The 21,671-nt window shown below is 45.1% G+C and overlaps 2 protein-coding genes across 3 annotated transcripts in view; both read right to left on the reverse strand.

Moving 5' to 3' along the window:
* Positions 1 to 11,036, reverse strand: part of ctnnbip1 (catenin, beta interacting protein 1) — a 35,107-nt gene extending 24,071 nt beyond the window's left edge. Inside the window, exons 1-3 of the mRNA XM_006641988.3 lie at positions 10,855 to 11,036; positions 992 to 1,106; positions 164 to 254 (exon numbers count right to left, since the gene is read on the reverse strand). Of these exons, the coding sequence (XP_006642051.1) occupies positions 164 to 254; positions 992 to 1,087 (187 nt within the window). The 5' untranslated portion in view covers positions 1,088 to 1,106; positions 10,855 to 11,036. The remainder of the gene's footprint in view (positions 1 to 163; positions 255 to 991; positions 1,107 to 10,854) is intronic.
* A 3,847-nt stretch (positions 11,037 to 14,883) lies between these two features.
* On the reverse strand, positions 14,884 to 20,551 carry lzic (leucine zipper and CTNNBIP1 domain containing). Of its 2 annotated transcripts, none has more exons than XM_006641987.3 (7): positions 20,455 to 20,551; positions 19,626 to 19,730; positions 19,111 to 19,246; positions 18,159 to 18,257; positions 17,822 to 17,917; positions 16,997 to 17,078; positions 14,884 to 16,535 (listed from the first exon to the last, which is right to left on the reverse strand). In XM_006641987.3, the coding sequence occupies exons 2-7, from the start codon at positions 19,724 to 19,726 to the stop codon at positions 16,477 to 16,479; spliced, it is 573 nt and encodes a 190-aa protein (XP_006642050.1). In that variant the 5' UTR covers positions 19,727 to 19,730; positions 20,455 to 20,551; the 3' UTR covers positions 14,884 to 16,476. The 2 variants fall into 2 exon arrangements, with proteins under 2 accessions (XP_006642050.1, XP_015192606.1); XM_015337120.2 differs by having other exon boundaries at positions 20,444 to 20,519.
* Between the last annotated feature and the right edge of the window lie 1,120 nt (positions 20,552 to 21,671).

The raw sequence follows: 21,671 nt of genomic DNA on the forward strand, positions 1-21,671 counted from the left end.
GCCCCCCCCCACACACAGATGCCACTTGCGCATGGCCGGTCTCGCTCGCAGTGTTAAACAGCCATCTCTGCCGGGGCGCTCCGGACCAGCTCGGGCTGGCACGTGGACAGCAGCTCGCGGGCCGAGTCCCGGCGTGGCCTGCCCCGGGCGCAGGCGCACCTACCCTGGTCGATGGGGTGCTGCGGCAGCTGACTCATCTGGCTGTGAACCACGCCGGCGTAATTCCGCAGGAAGGCTTCCTCGCTGGGCGTCAGCTGGAGCAAGGGGAACAGAACACAAGAGCGACAGGCTGAAGGAACCGCTCCTCTGTCGCCTGGGGCCGAGGGGGCCACGGGGGAGCCTCAGAGGCGTCTGCGGAGCCACCCCAGTGGATTTCCCCACAATACAGCGAAATACAGAGCAGGGGACACAAGTGCAATTAAACAGAGAACGGGAGGCACGCCTTTACCCAAAGAGGAGCGGGAGTGGGGAACAAGCTACCCAGCTATGCGTTTGAAGCCGATACTCCGGCTTCGTTCAGGAAACAGCTGGGTGAGTCCCGGGAATTAGTAAACTATTAAGTACCGAACCAGCCAGATGGGCTGAATGGCCTTTTCTTATTTTTACCCTCCTATGTTCTTGCGCATCAAACTGCTCTCTTGAGCCTGTTCTAGAGACGGCGAGAGAAACGGCTCAAGGCCCACTGCTGTGCCCAGTTGTACGCATGTTTCCTACAAGCAGGTCTGACAGTGGGTATGCATCCTGCAGCTCATAGCAGTCGCTGGCCTGCAGGAAGCATGCGGAAGTGTGAAACAGGGGGAGGTAACTTGCAGTCAACAGTTAGAAAACTCAGAGAACAGATGCGCAGCTTTTGCTAATCCTCGTTTTTCACAATTCCGGAAACTCCCTTTTTTTCTTAACCACGGGTTAGTGTTCCAGTGGGATTTAGCCCCTTTCGAGACTCGACCCTGCCTATCACCCGGAACCAGTCACGCAGTCGGAAAACACATACGTTTGATCCCATCTTCTTCAGCATGAGCAGGACGCGCACCTTCTGCTGGATATACATCTCCTCGTGAGACTTCCCTGGGGCCTCCTCTCGGTTCATCCCCCCTGCTCCCGTTGCCCTGGGAAAAACAACGACGACGACATCGGATCACTCCCATACTTCGAACAAAACAACAACATTATGCTACGGACAGAAAAATGTGGTGCAGAAATCAGACTAATTAGAAATTCAGATTCTTTTATTTCACTTTTATTTGCTCTTTTTCATGTGCAGTACACATTCATTTTGTACAACAATTTGTTACGGCTTATTTTCCTCCCACAGTTCACAGACATGGCAGTAGGCTAACTGGCATTTAAGATGAAGGCCAATTCTCCAAACATGACTGAGGCGTGCTCTCGAACCTAGCTGATCCCGAACAACTGTGAACAGTTCTGTTTGTCTGTGCTGCAGGTTTTGCTCCAGTAAAATCAGATCTGTGTTCCGAGTAGCATGCGCGTGCTGAGTGAGCTCCTAAGCAAGCAGAACCTTCCTAATTCAAAATGTGCAGCTGAGGCCTCTCCTAAGCAATATTTAATACTTGATGTTACAGTATTAGTCTCCAGGCATGTACAAGCTGAGAACAAAACAGGTCAACTAGCCAGCTCCTTTGCCCAGCAGGAACAATGCTGCAGACTGACCCTTTCACAGTGGAAACCGCATTCGGAGATGTCTATGCAAGACTTCGCTAAGCTCCCTGTCTCCTGGTAATAACCTATTTTCCACCCCATTTGGACTGAACCGTAATTCTTGATCACAGGGACCCCAGAATATTTCCTTCCGCAATGCAGATGAAGGTAAAAGATGCCATTCTGTGATGGCAGGCAATAAATTACACAGCCACTCGTGTCGTAACGAATGACAGGCTCTCTCCTCCGAGCAGAACTGGGCCGCTCTGGGCTCTGCACAGCATCGCCCGTCACCCAGGCTCTCAGCCCGGTGTTTTACCATCCACCTAAAGCGTGATGTTTCAAAGACTCCCGAATTTTCCTTGTAGATCCTGTGTTCTTGAATTTGGAGAAGCCCAAGGTGCACTCACAGGTTTTGGCTGCTGTGGCAAATTTCTGCACGTTCTGATCTACACAGAGGGGGCTCTGTGCACGCTGGCAGCTCCTTTAATGCAAAGTAATGTTTAATTTAGTAGCAGGCACACACGCGTGCCTCGAAGGTGCGGGAACTGAGGCTGGTGGTGGCCCAGGGAAGGCAGCTCAAACGCGGAGATGACAGCAATTTAAGACACAGCAGGTTCCCCGTGAACTCCAGTTTACTCGCTCCGTGTCTTCCTTGTAACAGGCAAACGCAGATACAGGGGAATCTGCCGCCTGCCAGGAGCAGAGAAGGATGGGAGTCGGGAAAGAAATTCTGTCTTGTTTAGGCTTCGCAGCGCAGAGGGGGAGGGGGCTGAGCTCTGAACATCAGCCTCTCAGCAATGAAATCACCGGGACCTTTTTCCGAACCGACCACCAACAGCCCCTTTGAGGGAACAGCGAAGTCCCCCACGCTGTAACGTAAAGTGGAAACCCCCACGTTTTAAGGGGAGGTCCCTGCCCAGTGTCGGGTTTTCTTCCTTCTTTTTTTGTGGCCACAGAGCTGAACCGCGTACAGCGGACTGGGAAAGGAACGAGAAGGCGGAAAGGAGCCGCAGGCCGCCCTGGGCCCCTCCTGCCAGGCGGTCTCCGCTGACGCGTGTGTGCGTTTGGGGGACAGTGGGGTGGAGGACTGTTGGGGTGGTGCACGGAAGGGTTGTGTGTGGGGAGGCGCCACCTAAGAGCACTACAGGCACGCTGCACCTTTAAAGACATCAAACAGGAGAGCTCGTCTCCATCGGGCCTGTGGTCTGGAATCTCTCTCCCGCGCCGCTCGTCTGCTTTCTGCGGACCGCGCAGGCAGCCGACGCGGTGATCAAATTTTAATGACCACTCTCACACACTGGGACTAGCGCCACCACGCAGAAACGTCTGTCACTCTTTCATCCGAAGGCAGCGGCCGCCTCGTTTTCCTCTTCTTCCGCGCAAGTGCGAAAACTGCTTCTCTGCGTCTTCTGGTTCAAAGGCAATCAAAACAATTAAGAGCCTGCACATTTCAGTCCAAATGAAAAGCCTGCAGACAGGCTGAAAGATACTTGCTAAAACTGTATTTTTTAAAGCCCTTGCCTCAGTTGTGTCTGTGTGCTGGGTAACATCAGGGATGTTTATTTATTTCTATTATTTTTTTGCACGGTGCTTGAGCACGTCTCGAAACGTCCTGTTTAGAGCCTAGATCATTTTTAATCCTTAATGAGTTTGGGAGTGCTAGGAATTTATACTGCACAGTGCATTTCTGACACCATTCACAGGCTGTTCAGATAAACCAGATGTTGCACATTGCACAAAAAAACAGAACATTTGGAGGATTATACAGAATTGTGTTTTCGTACAATTCCAACATTAAATCCCAACGCTCTGGTTTTTGTTTAAAACTTCCTAATGTAATCCTAAACCAATTAAACTACTCCAGCTTGCTGTTTCTGCAGGAAGAGTGTTTTGTTATCATGGCAGCAACCTGTTCCTTTATTAACACATGTCATCCTGTCCTCTGAGCTTCTATTGTAAAGTCTCATCAGGTACGCGAGACAATGCTTTTGCGGAGCCGTAGGGAAACAGAGAGGAATCTCTCTCTGAACACTGAGCTCTTTCCACTGCGGTGTGAGGAAAAACAGCTACATGGAAAATTAACACGATCCCTTTTCCAAGAGGCTGGCAACATCGCGGGAACTCAAACCCCTTAATCGGTCTGAGGGTGCAATTTGCCAAGTCGAGGGAGCGAGAGAGAGTGGTGAAGAGATTGTAAAGCCAAGGGTGGATTTATAAGGAAAATATCAAGTGCCAACAAATGTAGAGTCCAGACCCCTTTACTTGGTATGGTGCACGCCTGAAAACTGAAGTCCAAAACTGTAGAAGGCAGATCAGCAAACACTGCTAATTTTTTCCCCCCTCTAATTTAATGACTCATGACCTTCAGCGACCAGCAGCTGTGGAGGGGTGTACTTAATCCTCCAGAGGGTGGAAAACTTGCGGACTCCATAACCAGCGTCTATTTATAGACCCGCAGCACCACTGCCCGGGTCCCCACCTACTTTCACTTGCTGAAAGCATTACCAAAGAGGTGAGGAGGGGGGTCAGGCCTCTGTCGTTCCGCACCCAATTCAGAACAAGCCCCCAGTCCGAAGCGAAAGCTTCGTGCGCGGAGGACAGCAGGCATTCGACAACTGTGCCTGCCATTTCACCCTCGTGTTACACAGCAGTGAAGCCAGTTCCAGCAGGCTACTGTTCTGTGACACATGTGCAACAACAGTCACCAGCACGACACAGAGATATTGCGTGAATACCGCACGCCCTGCTTGTGAAAGGGGTTTTACAGTGCCAGCCTGCCCAGCAGTTTCAAGACTCCATGCCTTAGAAAGCCTGAGACCAAGAACACAAATCCCACTCATCGTGGAGTTTTTCTTTTCCTGCCCAAACCGGGAGGACACCGGAGCCACGCTCGCACGTGCAACACAAAGGTGTACAATCATGGTTAGACACTCTGTGAGACAGCTCGGGCACAAAAGGAGATAACACCGTGCCCCCAATCAAGCAGACCCACAACAAACTGAGCCCTCTTCCTTGGCAAACAGGCTGTTTATTACAAGCCTGTGGCACCGACACTCCCTGACTCACTTGATCTCTCATTCTGACGGCTGACAGAAAAAAAAAAACAGAACCACGCAATCCGGTTAAATGCAGATTTCGACTAATTCAGTTTTTAAAACTTTGTATTAATCATGAAATGGTCCCTGGGGGTTGGGGGGGGGGGGGGGGGGGCGATATCCGCTTTCAGCAAAACTGCTGGCTCTTACAAACCCACCTCTCCGGACTTTGTCAGCACATCAGTTGCTTGCCAATAAGCTACTCCTGCTGTGATCAGGCCGCTGAGCTTTTTTCTTATTTCCAGTTAATAACTTCCCCCCAGTTTGGCGCTGGCCATCCCACTGAGCAGTACATCCCATAATAGAGGCTGCCATTGTTGCACAGCTGTTTCTAACTTCCTTTACACAGTGAAAGGTCAGCTGAGGAGACTATTTTGGTGTAGGCCTGGTAATGACAGCCTTTTCTGTACTTTATTGAGTAATGACAGCCTTAATCCTGCTTTCGGCACAGACAGAGCTGTGCACACAAACTGGGAACTGCACATCTTCAGCGCAGAGCCGTCTTGCAAGTGAAATCAGGTGAACTGATCCAATTTTATTAGTTTCGTTTTGTCTCCGTCTGCCTCGAGCCAATCCAGCACTTTCCTGGGCAAAGTAGCAAGCAGTAGCCCGATCTGCACGACTCCAGGTTTCAGATTCTCGGCACTCTACATTTTTTGTAACCGAAATGGGATGAGGAATCTGACATTTGGCAACAGACTTGGGCGTCAGAGAAAAAGCAATAAGGGTTTAGAAACAGCTCAACTGCCACATCAATACAGGCTTTGAGATTTCTATTTCGGCCATTACTGACAGGACATATTGTTTGCAGAAATCGCCCCCAAATGTTTACCCAGCAAACAATTCTGCTCTGTGCCCCCTGGGAATGGAGGTACAAGCCCTGCCAGTCCACCTCACGTAATTGTGAATTTGATCTTTTTATTAATTTTCTACATTAATCCATCTGACATGATGGGTCCTGCTCTTAGCTCCCCTGCAAGTCAAAAAGGCACTACATAAGCTGTCTGAGCCCCATTAATCTGGTCTTTGGCCTGGCTGATACCCTGGTTCACCAGGCTTAAACAAGCCATCCCATGCCCTTCATTTTGGATCATCTTGCTGTTTACCGAGATATAACACTATATATAGATATAACACTAATCTGCATCATTACATATATATTAGAAGTGGAGAAAACACCAGGCTTGTCTAAACATCCATCTTGCACAGCTGTCCAACTGCAAAAGGCTTGGGTTTTATTCCACCGATATAGCTTCTTTCACACATTCCTCAGGCATTCCATTTTGTTTTTCCTATGGTTGTATTAAATGCTATTAAATGTCCTAATTTCTTATTTGTGTCATAATTATAAAGAAAAACACTTCTGCCTTGTGGTGATGCACACAGCCAAGATTCCACCCACAATGCACTGCTTCTCTGGGCAGCTCTTGCCAGGCACGCTGTACAAGGTGATTGGTTAGACAGGATCACAGTTCGAAAATCAGAAAATACAGGGAAATAGAATGTGTTCAAGTCAGCTACACCACAAAACGTTGCAATATCTGGCAGGTGTTCTTCCAATCAACTGAAGCAGTTTTATCAAATTAGTTGAAAACAGCAGATGAGGACTAACTGGTTACATTTTGCCACTTTCCCACGTACAGCTTGTCCACAGTAAAAAAAACAAAGACCTACCGCTGGATCTTTTTTACTGCTTTTCTGGTTGGGTGACAAATGACTGTTTTATGACTCACTGTTCTGTAACGGAGACGGATTCCCACACAACACCCCCATATGACACTGTGATGCACCCCTCGGTGCCAAACAACACTTTATTACTTTAACTTACTTTATTTCCCTGTTTCCAAACAGGGAAAAACAGGGTCGGTGAATTTAGGTGGATACAGGGAACAGGAGAAACAAAGAACAGGACACTCTTCCACTTCCCGGTCAATTCCCTCCCGCCTCTGTGACGTCGGCTCCTACCTGCACTTACTTTTCTTTGTGGCCGCTAAACAAAGCGAGTCTCTGACCCTGAACCCTGCGCTACTGTCAAGCACCAACAGGCCTGGAGAGCCGATTTTCAAAAAGCCTTCTGCTCTTACATTAAACTCTCGCTCCTGGAACTCGATGACTCCTCAGTGGTAGCAACAGCTGTAAGTCGATACTCCGGCACGTGTGACCCCGGCATCTTCCGGTACTAAACACCGAACTGCTCACGAAATACCAGGAGACGGGCAATTAAAAACAGGCAAATCCTGAACGGACCTGAGCAGCGACAAGTCCAGGCCCCGCTGCTGAAGGGTTACAGGGACAGCCCGACCCGTGAGTGTCAGACAGGCTGGGGAAATTTAACATTGCCCTCTCCCTCCTCTTCAGGGACAGCACTGATCAACCTGCGCCCTCCCGGTGATCACTGAGCAGCCTGGTGCTCTTTGCACACCATCTCCCCGGCAGGCAGCAACAAGGTATTAAATTAGCCCAGAACACACTCGCTTCCAGAATTTTTGTGAGTGAGTCAGTCATATAACACAGGAGAGCGCCCATTTCCAAAAAAGATTGAAGTCTGCTGCACCAGAATTCTCCTTCGTTGTGAAATCACAAGACGCGTGTGCTGTTTGGACGCTGTGAGCTATCTGCTGTATTTAACAGCCCGTGCTCTCCCTCAATGTCTGTGCTTGAGCTTGTTTTCTTCTTGAACTCATTCAGCACATCTGCTGCTGTGCTGAAACAATGGCCACAGTATCCAAAGACAATGGTGATCTATAAGTAGGTCATAGTGTGCCAACACCGCTTGAAACAAACTGGTGAGAATCTTTTTGCAATAGTGCTTTGTTGCTGTGTATACACGGATCTGCTGGAAGGCTGTGTACTTCCCTTGATGTAACAATAAACTTATGCAACAGGTTTAGACTAATATTTGAATTTCACGTTTGTCATTCTAAAAGACAATCAGGACACACTCCATAAGCTTCCATGATTTCAGGAAAGCTATCGGCTGACTTGCGGCTTGTTTTTGTTTCATAAAACACACTAACCAGACATTGCCCAGGCTGACAACTAATCATGGGCTAGACTGGACAAGCCAACGGTATAAAGCACAGGAGTGCCAGTCACACGGTACATCTGCTGGCTGCTTTTCCGGAGTTTCCACAGAGGAAGCCTGCCGATGTCTGCCACATCTTTATGTGCACGCAGATGAAGCAGAGGAATCTCTCACTCCGTGCAGGACTGCAAATCTGTTACACTGTGAGATGCACCTTTTACATGAGACAGAATCTCAGCATCAGCGTTGGCACAGAATGTCAATGTTACTTTAAAGCAGACGTCTCCAACCCTGCACCATTCCAGCATGTTTTGTAGGTTACCATGAAATCATCAATTTCTAAACAGCTGAGAAAATTTCATTGTGAATCATTAAAGATTAATTCTCAGTCTGCAGGCAGAAGGCATTCAGAGAGACATAAGTGTTTGGTTATTTAACAGAAAACAGAGGGTCCAGATAAGGGTTGAATACCCAAACTGGAGTGAGGTAATTAATGGGAGTACCGCACGGATCTGTACTAAGACCACTGCTCTTCTTAATTTATATCTATGACAGTGACTCAGGGGTAGTTAGTAAATAGTTAAGTTTGCAGATGATAAATAAAGTATAAATATAAAATAGGAAATACAGAGCTGGAAGAGGCTACTTATGAAAAAGGCAGGAGTTTATGTTGACATTTCATTTACATCTTCTAATCTACGTGGGGAAGGAATTAAAAGGAAAACAAAATGCTGGGATATATAGTTAAAAGCACATAATTGAAATCGAGGGAAGCTGTGTTACAACTGTATAATGCACTAGTAAGACCTCATCTAAAATAACATTTACAATAGAGGTCAGCATGATGCAGAAAATAGATTTCCACTCTGAAATCCTTCCAGAGAAGATCAACCGGATACATTCCGGGGCTCAAGGGAATGAGCATCACCGACAAGCAGAGGGAACCGAATCGTTTTAAAGACGACTACGAGGCGGACCTGATACAAGTATTCAAAGGCCTCACAGGCAACAACAGAGTATCCCAGTGGATTTCTTCGGCATGAACAGTAAAACACAAACCAGAGGGCGCAAGAGGAAACTGCTTGAAAGTGCATTTAAAACTGAGAACAGAGGGCACTGCTTTACGCTAGTGGTGGCAGGAGGGTGGAACAAGCTACCTAGTCAAGTGGTTCAAGTCAGTGCCCTCCCAGATACAGCCAGATGGGATGCTTTGATCAACAGATTAGTCACCACCAAACAGGCTAAACAAGCTTCTACCATCAAGAGAAGCAAGACAGGCCCAAGCTCCTTCTCTCTTTTGGAGCCCCTTTTCTGTTCTCGTGTTGAAATAAAAACGGAGGCTGGCTTTCTCCTTGTAAACACAGCAAGCGGAAACGGTGACACTTTGCTTGTTTAGATAAACGTGGGAGAAAGTATAGGGGCGCATCTGGAGCCAATGGGCCAATCAAAGACGTTAAAGCACAACCAGACCAGCGGGGCGACGAAGGCAAAGCCCAGGAACTACAGCGGGGCGGCACAGAGCCACACTGGTTAGCACTGGCTTCAATTCAAGGGTGCTGTCTGCGTGGAGTTTGCATGTCCCCCCCCCACAGTCCACAGAGACATGCTAGTGGGTTAAGTGTGCGCGTCTGTGTCCGTGTGCGGCCTGTCAGCGCAGGCTCCCATCCAGGGACTATCCCGCCTTGTTCCCAGTGCTTGCCGGGATAGGGATAGGGATAGTGGGATGAAGGGGTCAGTAAACGGCTGGATGATGATGCACTTGCCCCCGGCACACAGCCTTGCGAGGCCTGGTGTATGATCACATCAGAAGGCGGCTGTCAACTGTGGTGAGACGGGGAAATCGCAGCCAAGCTCTCCAGCCAGATCTCGCTACCCACCCCAGGTCTCGCCTGCCAGCTCCTAGGTGTGCCGCGACAAACGCCGCAAAACTAAGCAGGCAGGTAAAATTAATCACCGGCAATTATGAGGAGACGGGCGTGGAGCGCTACTGCTTTGTCACTCGAGTTCAACTCTTCGCCCCCACTGAAAGCTGCGCCGTTTGGGAGAAATAAGCGCCACCAATAACAGAAAGGTCCCTGGGGAGGGGGGCATTTCTTATTAGGAAAGTTCATCTCTCGAGAGAAAACTTCTGCGGGAACCGAACTGGCCGACAAACCAATCGGATCGATAGGCGATTTGGTAGCTGTAGGTACCTCTAGCTGTTTTGGGGTTGCTCTGCACAGCAAAACCGAAACTGCCTAGCTTCAGCTGAGGGGACAGCAAAAATGAGGATTCGTTTCCCTTCAATGGCTGTTTTATCAGCTTTGAAGGGAAAAGTTGCAAAGCGAAAAGCCAGACTAGCAATCACATCAGCGATGAATAGAAATCCCCTCCTAACTGCATGACAAACGACGCATAACCTCTAGATGAATTAAAACACCCCGCATCCTACATCGTTAAAAAACATCTCGATAGTAAATAACAGATCAGAAGGGGTGGTGAGACTTTTCCCTCCCCGGTTATGAAACGCTGAAGACCAGGGAGACAATAAGAAATGAAAATGCTGCCGTAAAACAGCTCAGCTCCCCAGTGTCTTAATTTTACTGGCCGATACCCCCAAAGCACACACCGCACTCGGGACCAGGCGCCCAGAGCTGCACAAAAACCCGACACGGCAACACGGCGCAATTCTTCATTTCCTGCAAAACTTTTAACGCAATGTATGCAAATCGCAGCAAAGCTGGAAAAATGGGGAGGAGGAGGAGGAGGGGGGGGTGAGGGGCACCTCGCCGTGTCTCCTCGACCTCCTCCTCTTGCACAAAAGAGAGAGAGAGAGAAAAAAAACGCGAAGTCTCCGCGGAAAAAGCTGTAGACAAAAGCCGTAAAATGAAGTTCCTGCGCCTGTAGGAGCCCGTCCAGGTGCCGGACCGCTCCGTGCATCCGAAGACCGCCGCGATTCCCGGATAAGAAAAAAAACAAACCTCGATCCCGGCGCAAAACAGCATTTCGGTGCACGAGAAAAAGGAAAGGGATAGGAATCAAAAGGGAGAGCGAAGCTAGCGTGTTGGGGTTTTTTTTTTTTAAGAGTGCGCTTACCTCTTCTGCTCCAGATCCGTTTCTCCCCCCCTCTGTGTTTTATTTGAATGGTGTGTGTTGTGTGTGTGTGTTGTTTTTTTTTTCTGCGAGGAGGCGTCCTGTTCCGGGGTCACATCCCGACTGTCGGTGAAGCGGGGTAGGAGCTCAATGACTCACACTGAGGCTCCTGGGCGCTGAATCAGTTCCTGCCGGGCCGGCTGCGCTGTCTGCCACCAGGGGGCGGCGTTGGGCGGTAGCGTGAGCCTATTGGTGCATTACCCACCAGTGCACAGTACTCATCATTGCATTTGAGGAAGGGCTTTTAGACAGGGATTTCCCATATATTAATTCCCCACGTCGGATAATACTTACAGCTTTGTTAATAATATGGACATACTCTTCATTTTATTGCCCATGTATGTTGCTGAACGTGTCCATTAATGTACACGTCTTTTGGGATAGGAGTACGTGACAAAGTCACATTTTGCACAGTGTAGCTGTTTACACTCGAGCGTCTAACGTTTAAGAAACGAGGAGTGAATCCTTTTTTTCGGTAAGGTGCTCTGATACGGCCAAAGAAATATCTCTCAGTAACCATATCCAAACTCTGATAAATGCTGTGCACATACAGCTCAAAACCTGCTGAAAGCAAAGATAAAAACGGACGGTGATACCCCTTATTGCACACCTTTTATTGCTATATTATTCCTCCAAAAAACTAAAGGGTTACACATGGCAAATTACGGTACACGTCGCAGTGGGGGAAGGCTGGAGTTGTATAGCTCTGATTAAAGATGTCTTGCTCACACCCGATGAAGGCTCCACAGCCGAAAAGTTGTTTCCTTCTCTTTTCAGCAGGGAATAAACCTTCACTCGTTCCTTTGCAGCGTATGCATGCTGACGCAGCTCCCTACTTGAACTACTTAAAGATGTCTCTCCATTCTGTGGGGAGCATGAGTGTCCCTAGGCTGTTTGCTATGCAAACAGTCTCCAGTAAATACTTGCCATACAGTTAACCCAGGAAGTCTAATGTCTGCCTAATAAAACATACATCAACATATCATTACAGCCAGCACAGACAAGTAAGGAGTCTCTGCTTACTCCTTAAGCTAATTGAGAGGTAATTAGGGGGTTACCTCCTGTTCTGTTCAGTTCTCTAATGAGGTTATCTATGATTTGGAGAGAAAGACAAATCTTTACCCAGCTTAACATGCCTCACTGTGTGGAGAATGCACAGCATGTAAATACATTTCACACGGGTCTGCTCCATTGCACAATTTATAGTTTGCTCCTTTAAAAAGCGAGCTTGAAAACAAATTTGTATTGCAGGCCTTGTAGTGCAATGTTGTAATATGGACAGACAGTTAGGATAATACCTTCTTTAGCTAAGTGAGCTGAAAAAAGATTGTCATGTATACTGACGACCTGGAAACCAGGGGACAGCCCCCTGTGGTTTGAACTGGATACAGGCCACTGAGGTTGTGAGGTAGCACTGCTAACCACCTCTTCTACTCCTTCAGCTGCACCTTCTGTCAACAGCTCCATGGTCTGAGCCGTCCAGGATGGGCCAGATTAATGAGGAAAAGGCCGCCCTCCTGCACCTGATGGAATGGGCCACTTCATCTAACCAACCAACACGTCAACACATATTTTTGGGAGAAAACTGGAGCACCTGGCGAAAACCCATGGAGACCATACAAACTCCACACAGAAGGTGCCCCACCCTGGATTTGAAAGGGCCTCTGGAGCACTGAGGCAGTAGTGTCATACCAATGTGAGGCCCTTTGATAGCACACCATGCAAAAGAAACATTGAATAAGAAAGAATCCTCGGTCTAGTGCGAGAAAAGGCTCAGGTGCTCTTTTCCTTAAGTCTCGTCTGTCTTAATAGATTGTAATTTTACACAATAGCTGAGCTTTTGCAGATTGGAGGGCTTTTAACGCAGCTTCAAAGCATTTTGCCAGGTCAGACCTTAAAATGTGACCTTAAATTGTGAGTGAAGTCAGAATTCAGAACGTTGTCTTTCTATCAAATCATACAACATATTAAGCTGGTGCTCCTCAAATTGCAAAAAGACAGACTTTCTCCAGATCCCTCCAGACAGTGAATGAGAATACAGCACAGTGCCTACCACACTGCTGCTCTTGAAACTGCATACCCAGGGCCTGAGGTTTCCTTCGGCTCAGAAGGTAAGAGACAGAGTTGGCACAGACATCAGGAATGTAATGTGAGGAACAAAACTAGCCTTAACCTGCTACAAAATACCAGATCTGTTCCAGCCTTTTGTTTTGTTTGCATCTGAATCCACGGGCTGAAATGTTTTGTCCGCGGTCGTCATATTCCATTATTAAACAATGGCTGCCGCTCTCCTCTTGTATGGGATTAAATGATGTGTCCAGCTGTAAATATAGACCACGCGAAATAGATTGTTTCTATTTGGGCACAGTTGTCTCACAGAGACCTCCATGCTTGCACTGGCATGTCCATTGTGCCACTTGAGTTATGTTCGTAGGTTACAGACTTCAGTTTGAGACCTCACCACAGAAATCTTTATTAAGAAAGCACTGCTTGGCTACTGCTAAAAACAACCAAACGTAATGCTCATTACTTATCATACAGTACCTAGTAAGGCTGGGCTGCATTTATACGTTGTACTTTGGAAGGCAGAGCTGAATCCTAAATTTGCTGTTTATATAGTATAAACGTAATTATTGTAATTCGAGAAGCAATCTCAAGAGTTGCCATTGGTAGGTGGGGACAACTTTATTTGTGTGTGATTTTATGTGTCAAAAAATATATAAAAATGAGGAATCAAACTGAGGTCCCCATCTCTGCCCCAAAGGGTCTTTGTAAAAAAACAAGCATCATTCTTTCATGGAAAGATTAGGATGGTCATCTTCTTGGAAAAAATAAAACAACTGAAGGTCAAACCAAAAAGCATACTTGATTGCATATAGGTGTGGATTTTATGCATTGCTGGCATGCTTTCATTTGGAGGTCCCTTGAACAGTCTCTGAAGGGCCACTGGTTGAGAACCACTGTTCTAAAAGAGTATTTATTGTCTTTATCAGATCAGACACAGTGGACCAACTTGTAACAACAGCAGCTCAAAATATCAAATGCATTTCTATCCACAGCACCTCAACGTGTTTCTTCAGACTGACAACCTTGAATCAGCATCTCTTTAGATTCCCTCATAAAGGGTTGCTTGTGGTACATCGCAGCAACAGTGAAGTACAACATCACCGCAGAGCAGAGAAGGGAGTGTCAGGGCATGAAGCAAATGTAGAGAACCTGTGGAGAAGTAAATGAGTGGCATATGTACAGTAAAACCATGGGGGGGATACGCTACATGAGCCTGCAAATCTACCATGGTAAAAACTGAAAAGCTGTCTTTTTTAAAACGCTGTCACTGTCGATGATGTAACAGCGAGAGACGGGAAGGTTTACTTGTCAGTGGTGGTTTCAAAGAATGCTATTTAAATTCCATCTAAAGTAAGCAGTAATCTGGGTCTGGATACAGTGCCCGTATTGAAAGAAGTGAGACAGAAAGCACACACCGTTTGACAATAAAAAGCGAGCAATTTAAAAATTATATCCAGCCACATATGGATTAGCCCAGAAGAGAGGAAACACCTGTGTATAAATTTTTATAGATGCATGACTGTGGAAGTCGCTGCCCCTGCTTTGAAACATCCTGAAATAACTTTTAACTGCTGCTTTTCATGCACAATTCTTTAACTCTTGGTTTTACCTGGTTGCTGGACTGCTGTTATGTATTTAATGCATGCATGTCTGTACAGTGATCCAAGATGATAGAAAAGTGCTTAATAAATAAAATGTATTATTTGTACTAGTATTCCTAATATTACTAGGAATTATCAATTTATTTTAACCTAATGCCTCTTCATGCCACTCCTCTTCCCAGTGTTCTCCAGCACATGTAATACTGGACCTTTCCTGATGCCTAAAAACTAATTTCCTGATTCCTAAAAACTGCAGGGCTTGAAAATGCCCCTGGCACCCCTTTTAGGAGACAACCAACACAAATTACTTTTCAAGCAATGCCGTTTATTACAAACACATTCATTGTGTGATGCAAAAGTACAAACATTTATTATTCTTTTCAAAAGAATCAGTTTGTTTCATTGGTTTGCCGATACATGTTACAAAAATCCTAGAAAACTGTCTAATCTGCTCACCACACATTCTATGATACATCGTTTTACAGAATTTTGTCATGCATTGTTTTAAAAAAGTTTTCTAAATATGTTTAGTGCAATCACAAACTTCACAGACTTTAAATCAACCGCAGGAAGTTTACAACTAACTTTTAGTTAATGGAGTACTGTGATAGAATACATTTTTTCATACTATTCTCTGCTACTGAGAAAACCACAGAATATGTTAATCTGTCCCGAATCTTCCTCACACGCACAATATACCAAGTACACACAAATAAGTACAAATATCAAATAAAGGAAAGAAATTCTTGACAGAAAACCTAGAAAAAGTAATAAATTAAAATTTGCTAGCAAGAGATATCAAGTATTAGCTACTAAGAAACAAAATGAGCTGAGTGGGCCCTCTCATTCATAATGTTATTATGTTCGTACTTAAAATTAGAGCTGTTAATGTTTGGTCTGTAAGAAATTAAGTTAAGACAAGGAATTTGCTGAGATTTGTGACTTTGGAACAATAAAATGCTAACTAGCACAGTAAAGAGAGAAAACAGTAGAAGACTATTAACTGCACCATCAGTCTTTGTCAGTGTGATAAGTGTACCCTGTTTTTTCTGGATATGTGGCAGGAATTGTTTATCCATCTCATAAGGAAGGAAGTTTTATCAGGCTAAAGACGTAATTTTTAGATTAAAGTGGAGACTTATTACCTACCTTTTACTTATTACTCTACCCTTTAACAATAAACCGATAAGAAGAAATTACAACATATACACAATACAGCATGACTAATTTTAGATTGCAAGCAAAGTGAAAGAAACGCTAAAAACAACAACACAGAAATAAGTTGGGCTCTATTTCATAAACCCAGTCCCCGCCTAGCAGCCGATGGTAAATATTTTGTTCTAACTTCCCAGCAGCTTTTTTTTAAAAAAAGCTCTTGGACAGATGTAGAGACAAAGAGAGTCAACGATGATTTATATCTTTTGCTCTTTAAAAATCCAGGCCTAAGTGCCGTCACTGCAGGAGACGAAAGGCAAAAGCCTCGTTTCCATAACCTGTCCCACACAGCAGCCTTCTTTAAGTGTTAAACCTAGCAGATGGCACCAGCTGGTGCAGAACTGAAGTTTACTGAAGAAAGGTTAGCATGAACACTACTTGAAAACTTTTCAGAACACTGAGCTTACGCCCATTAAATCTGTAAGCAAACATCACAGCTCACACGTGATATGAAGAACAGGGACTGTTTAAATTACAACAGGAGGGACAAAATAGTTCTGCCTGTAAAGGAAGACCAAGTGCTCTGACTTTTAATTCATATAATTAAAACACCTTCATGTAATATTCTGATTAGTGGAGTGTTACAGCCTTTTACCTCTCACACCGCCATAACGGAAACCATGCAAACCAGCCAGTAAACAAGGAAGTGTGGGGCTCCAAATGAGCTGGTACGCACACGGCTTTATGTCTTGGTTTTCTCCACGTCTGAGCTGGCCAGGGCAAGCACCTTGTCACCAGAGCCTGAGGAGACCAGCAATAAAGGAACAGATTAGACCATGAGACACCCACAGCAGTGTATGTAAACACAAAAAGGTGGATCCAGCCCTGCAATAACCAAATGGAAGCATATCTGAACATAGTGTGTAAAGTTATAATACACTGAGAGGAATTGGGAGTGCAACAAATGTTTGCTCCATTACTCATTTTATGCTTTTATTGACTCTCTGCATAGTACTGAATAGATTTAAAATGGGTTACTTGTTTCTTCCCTGCATATGGCAAATGTTTAAATTACTTAATATTATAAAAATCTATGAGGCTGGCCAAGAGTTGGGGTACGATCTACCTGACATTCCTTATACCAGGAAATCTAAAAACTAACTGCTGAATTGGTAACACAGATCAGGCCTCGGGTACAGGCCTGACCTGAAGGTCAGGTTTAGAAAATAAAAAACAGACGTCAACTTCACGATTGAACTCACCAAGATCTGGAGAGACCTTTTCAAACTGGCTCAGGGTGGCACTAGCGTTGGCAGAGAGAAAAGTCTCGTCTTCCACCGTCAGCTGCACCAGGACAGCAGGATAAGGAGCAACAGAGAAACAAAGGAAGACCCAGTTAGTTCTGGATGTGATGGAACACAACAGCGGCCAGCAGGACATGATGCATTATCCAAACCTTACACCATTTAATTTCATACACTCGTGATCCAGCCAACTATAAAGGATTATAAATAGTCCACGCAAACAGCTTGACCTGAGAGGTTTTGCTGTCCTAAATAAGTACAGAATAGAAAATATACCACCTAGGTTTCCACACAGAGCTCTGTGCCTAGAGTCAGAGACAGAGAAATTGCTTGCTGTCTGAGGATTGGCAGCGTGTGTCCCTGAACCTGCAGCACGGCCTGTGAGTGGCCATGATTGGCCCGGGCAGAGCCGCACTCCTCATGCTGACTCTCCGTGTGAAGCACTGCAGAGCTTGCAGTGGTGCTGGCGGGTGGGAGTGTCAGAGGAGTGTGCCCAGAGGTCCTCATTTTCCCCCCGGCAGCATAGGAGTAAAAACACTGCAGTGCCCAGCTAAAACTCCGTCAGTTCTAAACTGGGTGTTTTAAAACAGAAAATAACTGGTAAATACAAATGTAACAAAAGAATTGTGCCTCTCAGTGTTACTGGTCAAATGCATATATGTTTTGCCAATGCCCTCTCTTTGTTTTTGGAACAATTTTAAAGTTTTGGTGAAGGGAAGTTGAGTTAAACAGCACTTCCCATTTCGAACCCCCCTGTGCTCGTATGAATTAAACTGCTTCTACCTTTTCCCCCAGTTTCCTCAAGGCCATGAGAATTTCCACCTTCTGCTGCGTGTAAACGACCCGGGGCAGTTTCCCCACCATGACATCCCGGTCCATCTGCAATTAGAAAAAACAGAACAATCCCAGGATGCTTCAACTTACCTCCGACGTTTCAGCTAAATGAAGCTTTGGAACTTGGAAATTTTTGTTGGACAGGATTATATTTTATAAAGGTTTCATTTCTCTTCGCTCCTTCCATTATCAACTTGGGTTTTACAAATTGGCTCATAAGCCATTCAGATCCGTCCCCGAGTCGATGACTGGTGCACAGGCTGGTGTGCCATGTTTCTGAACCTACCTCAGCCAGTCTGGTCCTCAGCTGCCCTGGCTGTTTCTTTGCAAACAGTCTGATGACCTCAGGGGTTTTGAAGGCCTGGCTGATAGCGGCCTGGATTGCCTGTTAATTATAAAAAAGTAAAAAAGCTTACAAATGACAACACGTATGAGAAAATGACAGCAAATCTCATGTCAGCAAGTTCTGAGAATTGTGCATTCACATTCCCAACAACACCGTGGTGCCCACTGGAAAAGAACATAAGTACATAAGAAAAGGAGGAGACCCATCTAATTATGTAGTAGTTAATGAATTGCTTACACTTATATAGCGCTTTTCTGGACTTTTCTGGAGTGCTTTACAGGTAATGGGGACTCCCCTCCACCACCACCTGGATGATGTGATGGCAGCCACAGTGCGCCAGAACGCTCACCACACATCAGCTCTCAGTGGAGAGAGCAGAGTAATGAAGCCAATTCATAGACAGGTATTATTAGGGCCAATGGGAAATTTGGCCAGGACGCCCTGGGATTTTTAATGACCACAGAGAGTTTCTGTGACCTCGGTTTTACATCTCATCCGAAGGACGGCGCCTGTTTACAGTATAGTGTCCCCGTCACTATACTGGGCCATTAGGACCCACATGGACCGCAGGGTGAGCGCCCCCTGCTGGCCCCACTAACACCTCTTCCTGCAGCAACCTTAGTTTTTCCCAGGAGGTCTCCCATCCAGGTACTGACCAGGCTCACACCTGCTTAGCTTCAGTGGGTTGCCAGTTGTGAGCTGCAGAGTGATATGGCTGCTGGTGTGTTTAGTGGCTAATTGATCCAAGGGTCTCATCTAGCTGTTCCTTGAAAGAAGCCCATGTGTCATCAGCAACATGGCTGGGTGTCTTGTTTGAAATACAATCCTACATAGTGGGGAAAAAAAGCTGCAACCTGCTTTTTCTAGCTGTAACCTAGATGTGCAACCGTACCAACTGCATCCCGCCAAGCTCATCCACTAAAGTCATGTTTCCAGACATGATCTTTTTCAGAGACTCGTTGAACTCGTTCAGCTGCTCCAAGGTCTCCCTCTTGGTCTCTTCATATTCGTCTTCATCTAGGTCCTCCCTGCAAAGCAACATGAAAAGCTGATGGTAAATGATATGGAAGGAGAAAAGCAAAGAAACGTTGCAATAAAAGAGAGACGAAACAGTACGGAAGGTTATAAAGAATCGGATAATGACAACAGGATATAAAAAGCAGCACAAAACAATCATTAGACCTAACAAAAAAACATTATTTACAATAAAAACACAATTAACCACCAGAACATAATGCATCTAGTTGTAAGCATGTTGTAGTGTGCTGGGGTCTGGTGCAACGCACCCCAGATGTTGCCACTGTCAAGTACTGATCATTGCTTGTAAAACAAAAAAAGTAGCAGCAGTAATGAATGACTTTCTCCATTTCCACAAGAAAATGCCAGTATGGTGAACTGTTGCCCTACCTGCACTCCTCCAGGTCCTGGAGCTGCTGCATCAGTCTGTCCAGCTGCTCCTCCAAGTTCTGTTTTAATTTAGTGGTTTCTGATTTTCCACGGGAAGCCATTTCTCTAACAGTAAAAGACAACATGAAATAAAGGGGAAAACCCAAGAGCCGCCAAATAATGGTAGAGAGACGTTGCGTTTCAGTAAACAAGCAATACAATTGTTCGTAAAATTGCAACAGATCGATACTACTATCGAACAAGCGCTATTCAATTGTTCTGTGTAACTAGCACGACGATCAAAGATAAGAACAGTAAAGGTGGCTATCTAAAAAAAACTAGACTGCTATAAATATGTGAACACTTGCACAAGGATTGATCGATAATGCAGATATACTTAATTATATAGATATTTTCATTTATTTACTATGAGCCTTGACTTTATTTGGCAGTGCATGAAACCTAAATGATCATTTGACGAGCCCCGCAACAAAGAATCGCCACGCCCTTAGAAGTTGGTGTCCTGATTAATAACAAAAACCCCAGACCGAAGCTAGCGCCTGACCGAAAACAGGGTACGTTTACTTTTTTTCCCTGAATGGATACGCATTTATTACTATAATTATTATTTTATATTCCGACGACGTATTTCATCATTATTGATCTATTGGAAGAAAAAAAAAACTTAAGTTAGCAGTTTGATATTATTCTGTCCTAACATCGAAAAAAACATAGGTTTCGCTTCAGGTTTTATGTATCCGATAAGACATATAGTACGTCTTAAGCATCTTTTGCGTGATATTAAATCTACTTAAAATAGATAGCTCTTTTTTCCTAACCTTTTTATTACCTTGGCTCAAAATGTTTGGGACGTTTTTTCAGCTTTCTCAAGGAATGCTGTGGGGGACACAATTAATGTGACACCAGTTTCCGGTCCTTCTGGCCAATCAGAAGCGCGGCTCTCAGGCGGCTGGGTGTAACAGGAATTAAATCGTAAAGGGAACTGAGCAGCTGCCTTGGGAAACATCAGCTTCAACCTAGATTTTTTTGGTATGTACCATTTATGTAATTAAATTGCAATGTTGTGAGTTACCGGAAAAAAAACATTTGCCGCTTAAATGTAATCTTTGGATTATATATAGGGATCCTTCATATCTTTTATTGTTATAGTTGCTAAACTATTTAGCTGTTTTGGGCGGAAAAAAAAATTAAAATCCGGTTTCAGAACCACTCCTTTGAGACGGGCTTTTATCATGTAATTTGCCAAACTGCTTCATCCCATACGGTGTCGCGGCACGCCGGAGCCTACCCGGCAAGCAACGAGCGCACTTCTACAAAGAATTCGAGTGGGGTGCAAAAACCTGGGCACCTGTTTACCCACAGGGTTGTGGGAGTGTGGAACAAGCTTCCCAGACAAGTTGTTAAAGCTTCTTTCAGAAAATGGCTGGATGTGATGATGGGATCAACTAGCTAATTAATATTAGGTACTAAAAGGGCTAGATGGTGCTTCTGCTCTACTCTCATTTGTACTGTCTTAAGTTCCATTGAATATGGAAGTGCATATATTTATTTTACGGCAAGTGAATATTTTGTCTGATGAAAATATGCTGATGTGACTGGCTAAAAAGGAAATCATTTCTGTATTAACTATTGCAGATCCCAAGAGTTAACTTGATGAATTCCAAAGATCCAACAGGGATTGTATGTATTATATTTACATCATAGCACTGTGTTGCACATTGAGGTATTATTATCCAAGTGATATCTACCATTTTACTTTCTTGAATGTAACAAATTATACTTTCAATTTTCCCTGATTTTTCACCGAAGAAATTGTTATACCTGCCAGCATATTTTGCTGTATTAAGGGAACCTGTTAAATATATATATTGTAGCAACATCAATAGTTCCATTTAGTTTATTAATGTAACTGAAGCTTCAGAAGGTAATCTGACTTGAAGTTTAATAGCGTATGGTATGGTGTTATTTTTAAAAAGTTGTTATTTGTGGAGCCTGTGTACCAAAAAAAGCTGTAAATGTCTTGTGACATTTCAAAGAACATACAAG

The sequence above is a fragment of the Lepisosteus oculatus genome, chromosome 25 (genome assembly GCF_040954835.1).
Source record: "Lepisosteus oculatus isolate fLepOcu1 chromosome 25, fLepOcu1.hap2, whole genome shotgun sequence".
In the NCBI taxonomy this organism is placed as follows: domain Eukaryota; kingdom Metazoa; phylum Chordata; class Actinopteri; order Semionotiformes; family Lepisosteidae; genus Lepisosteus; species Lepisosteus oculatus.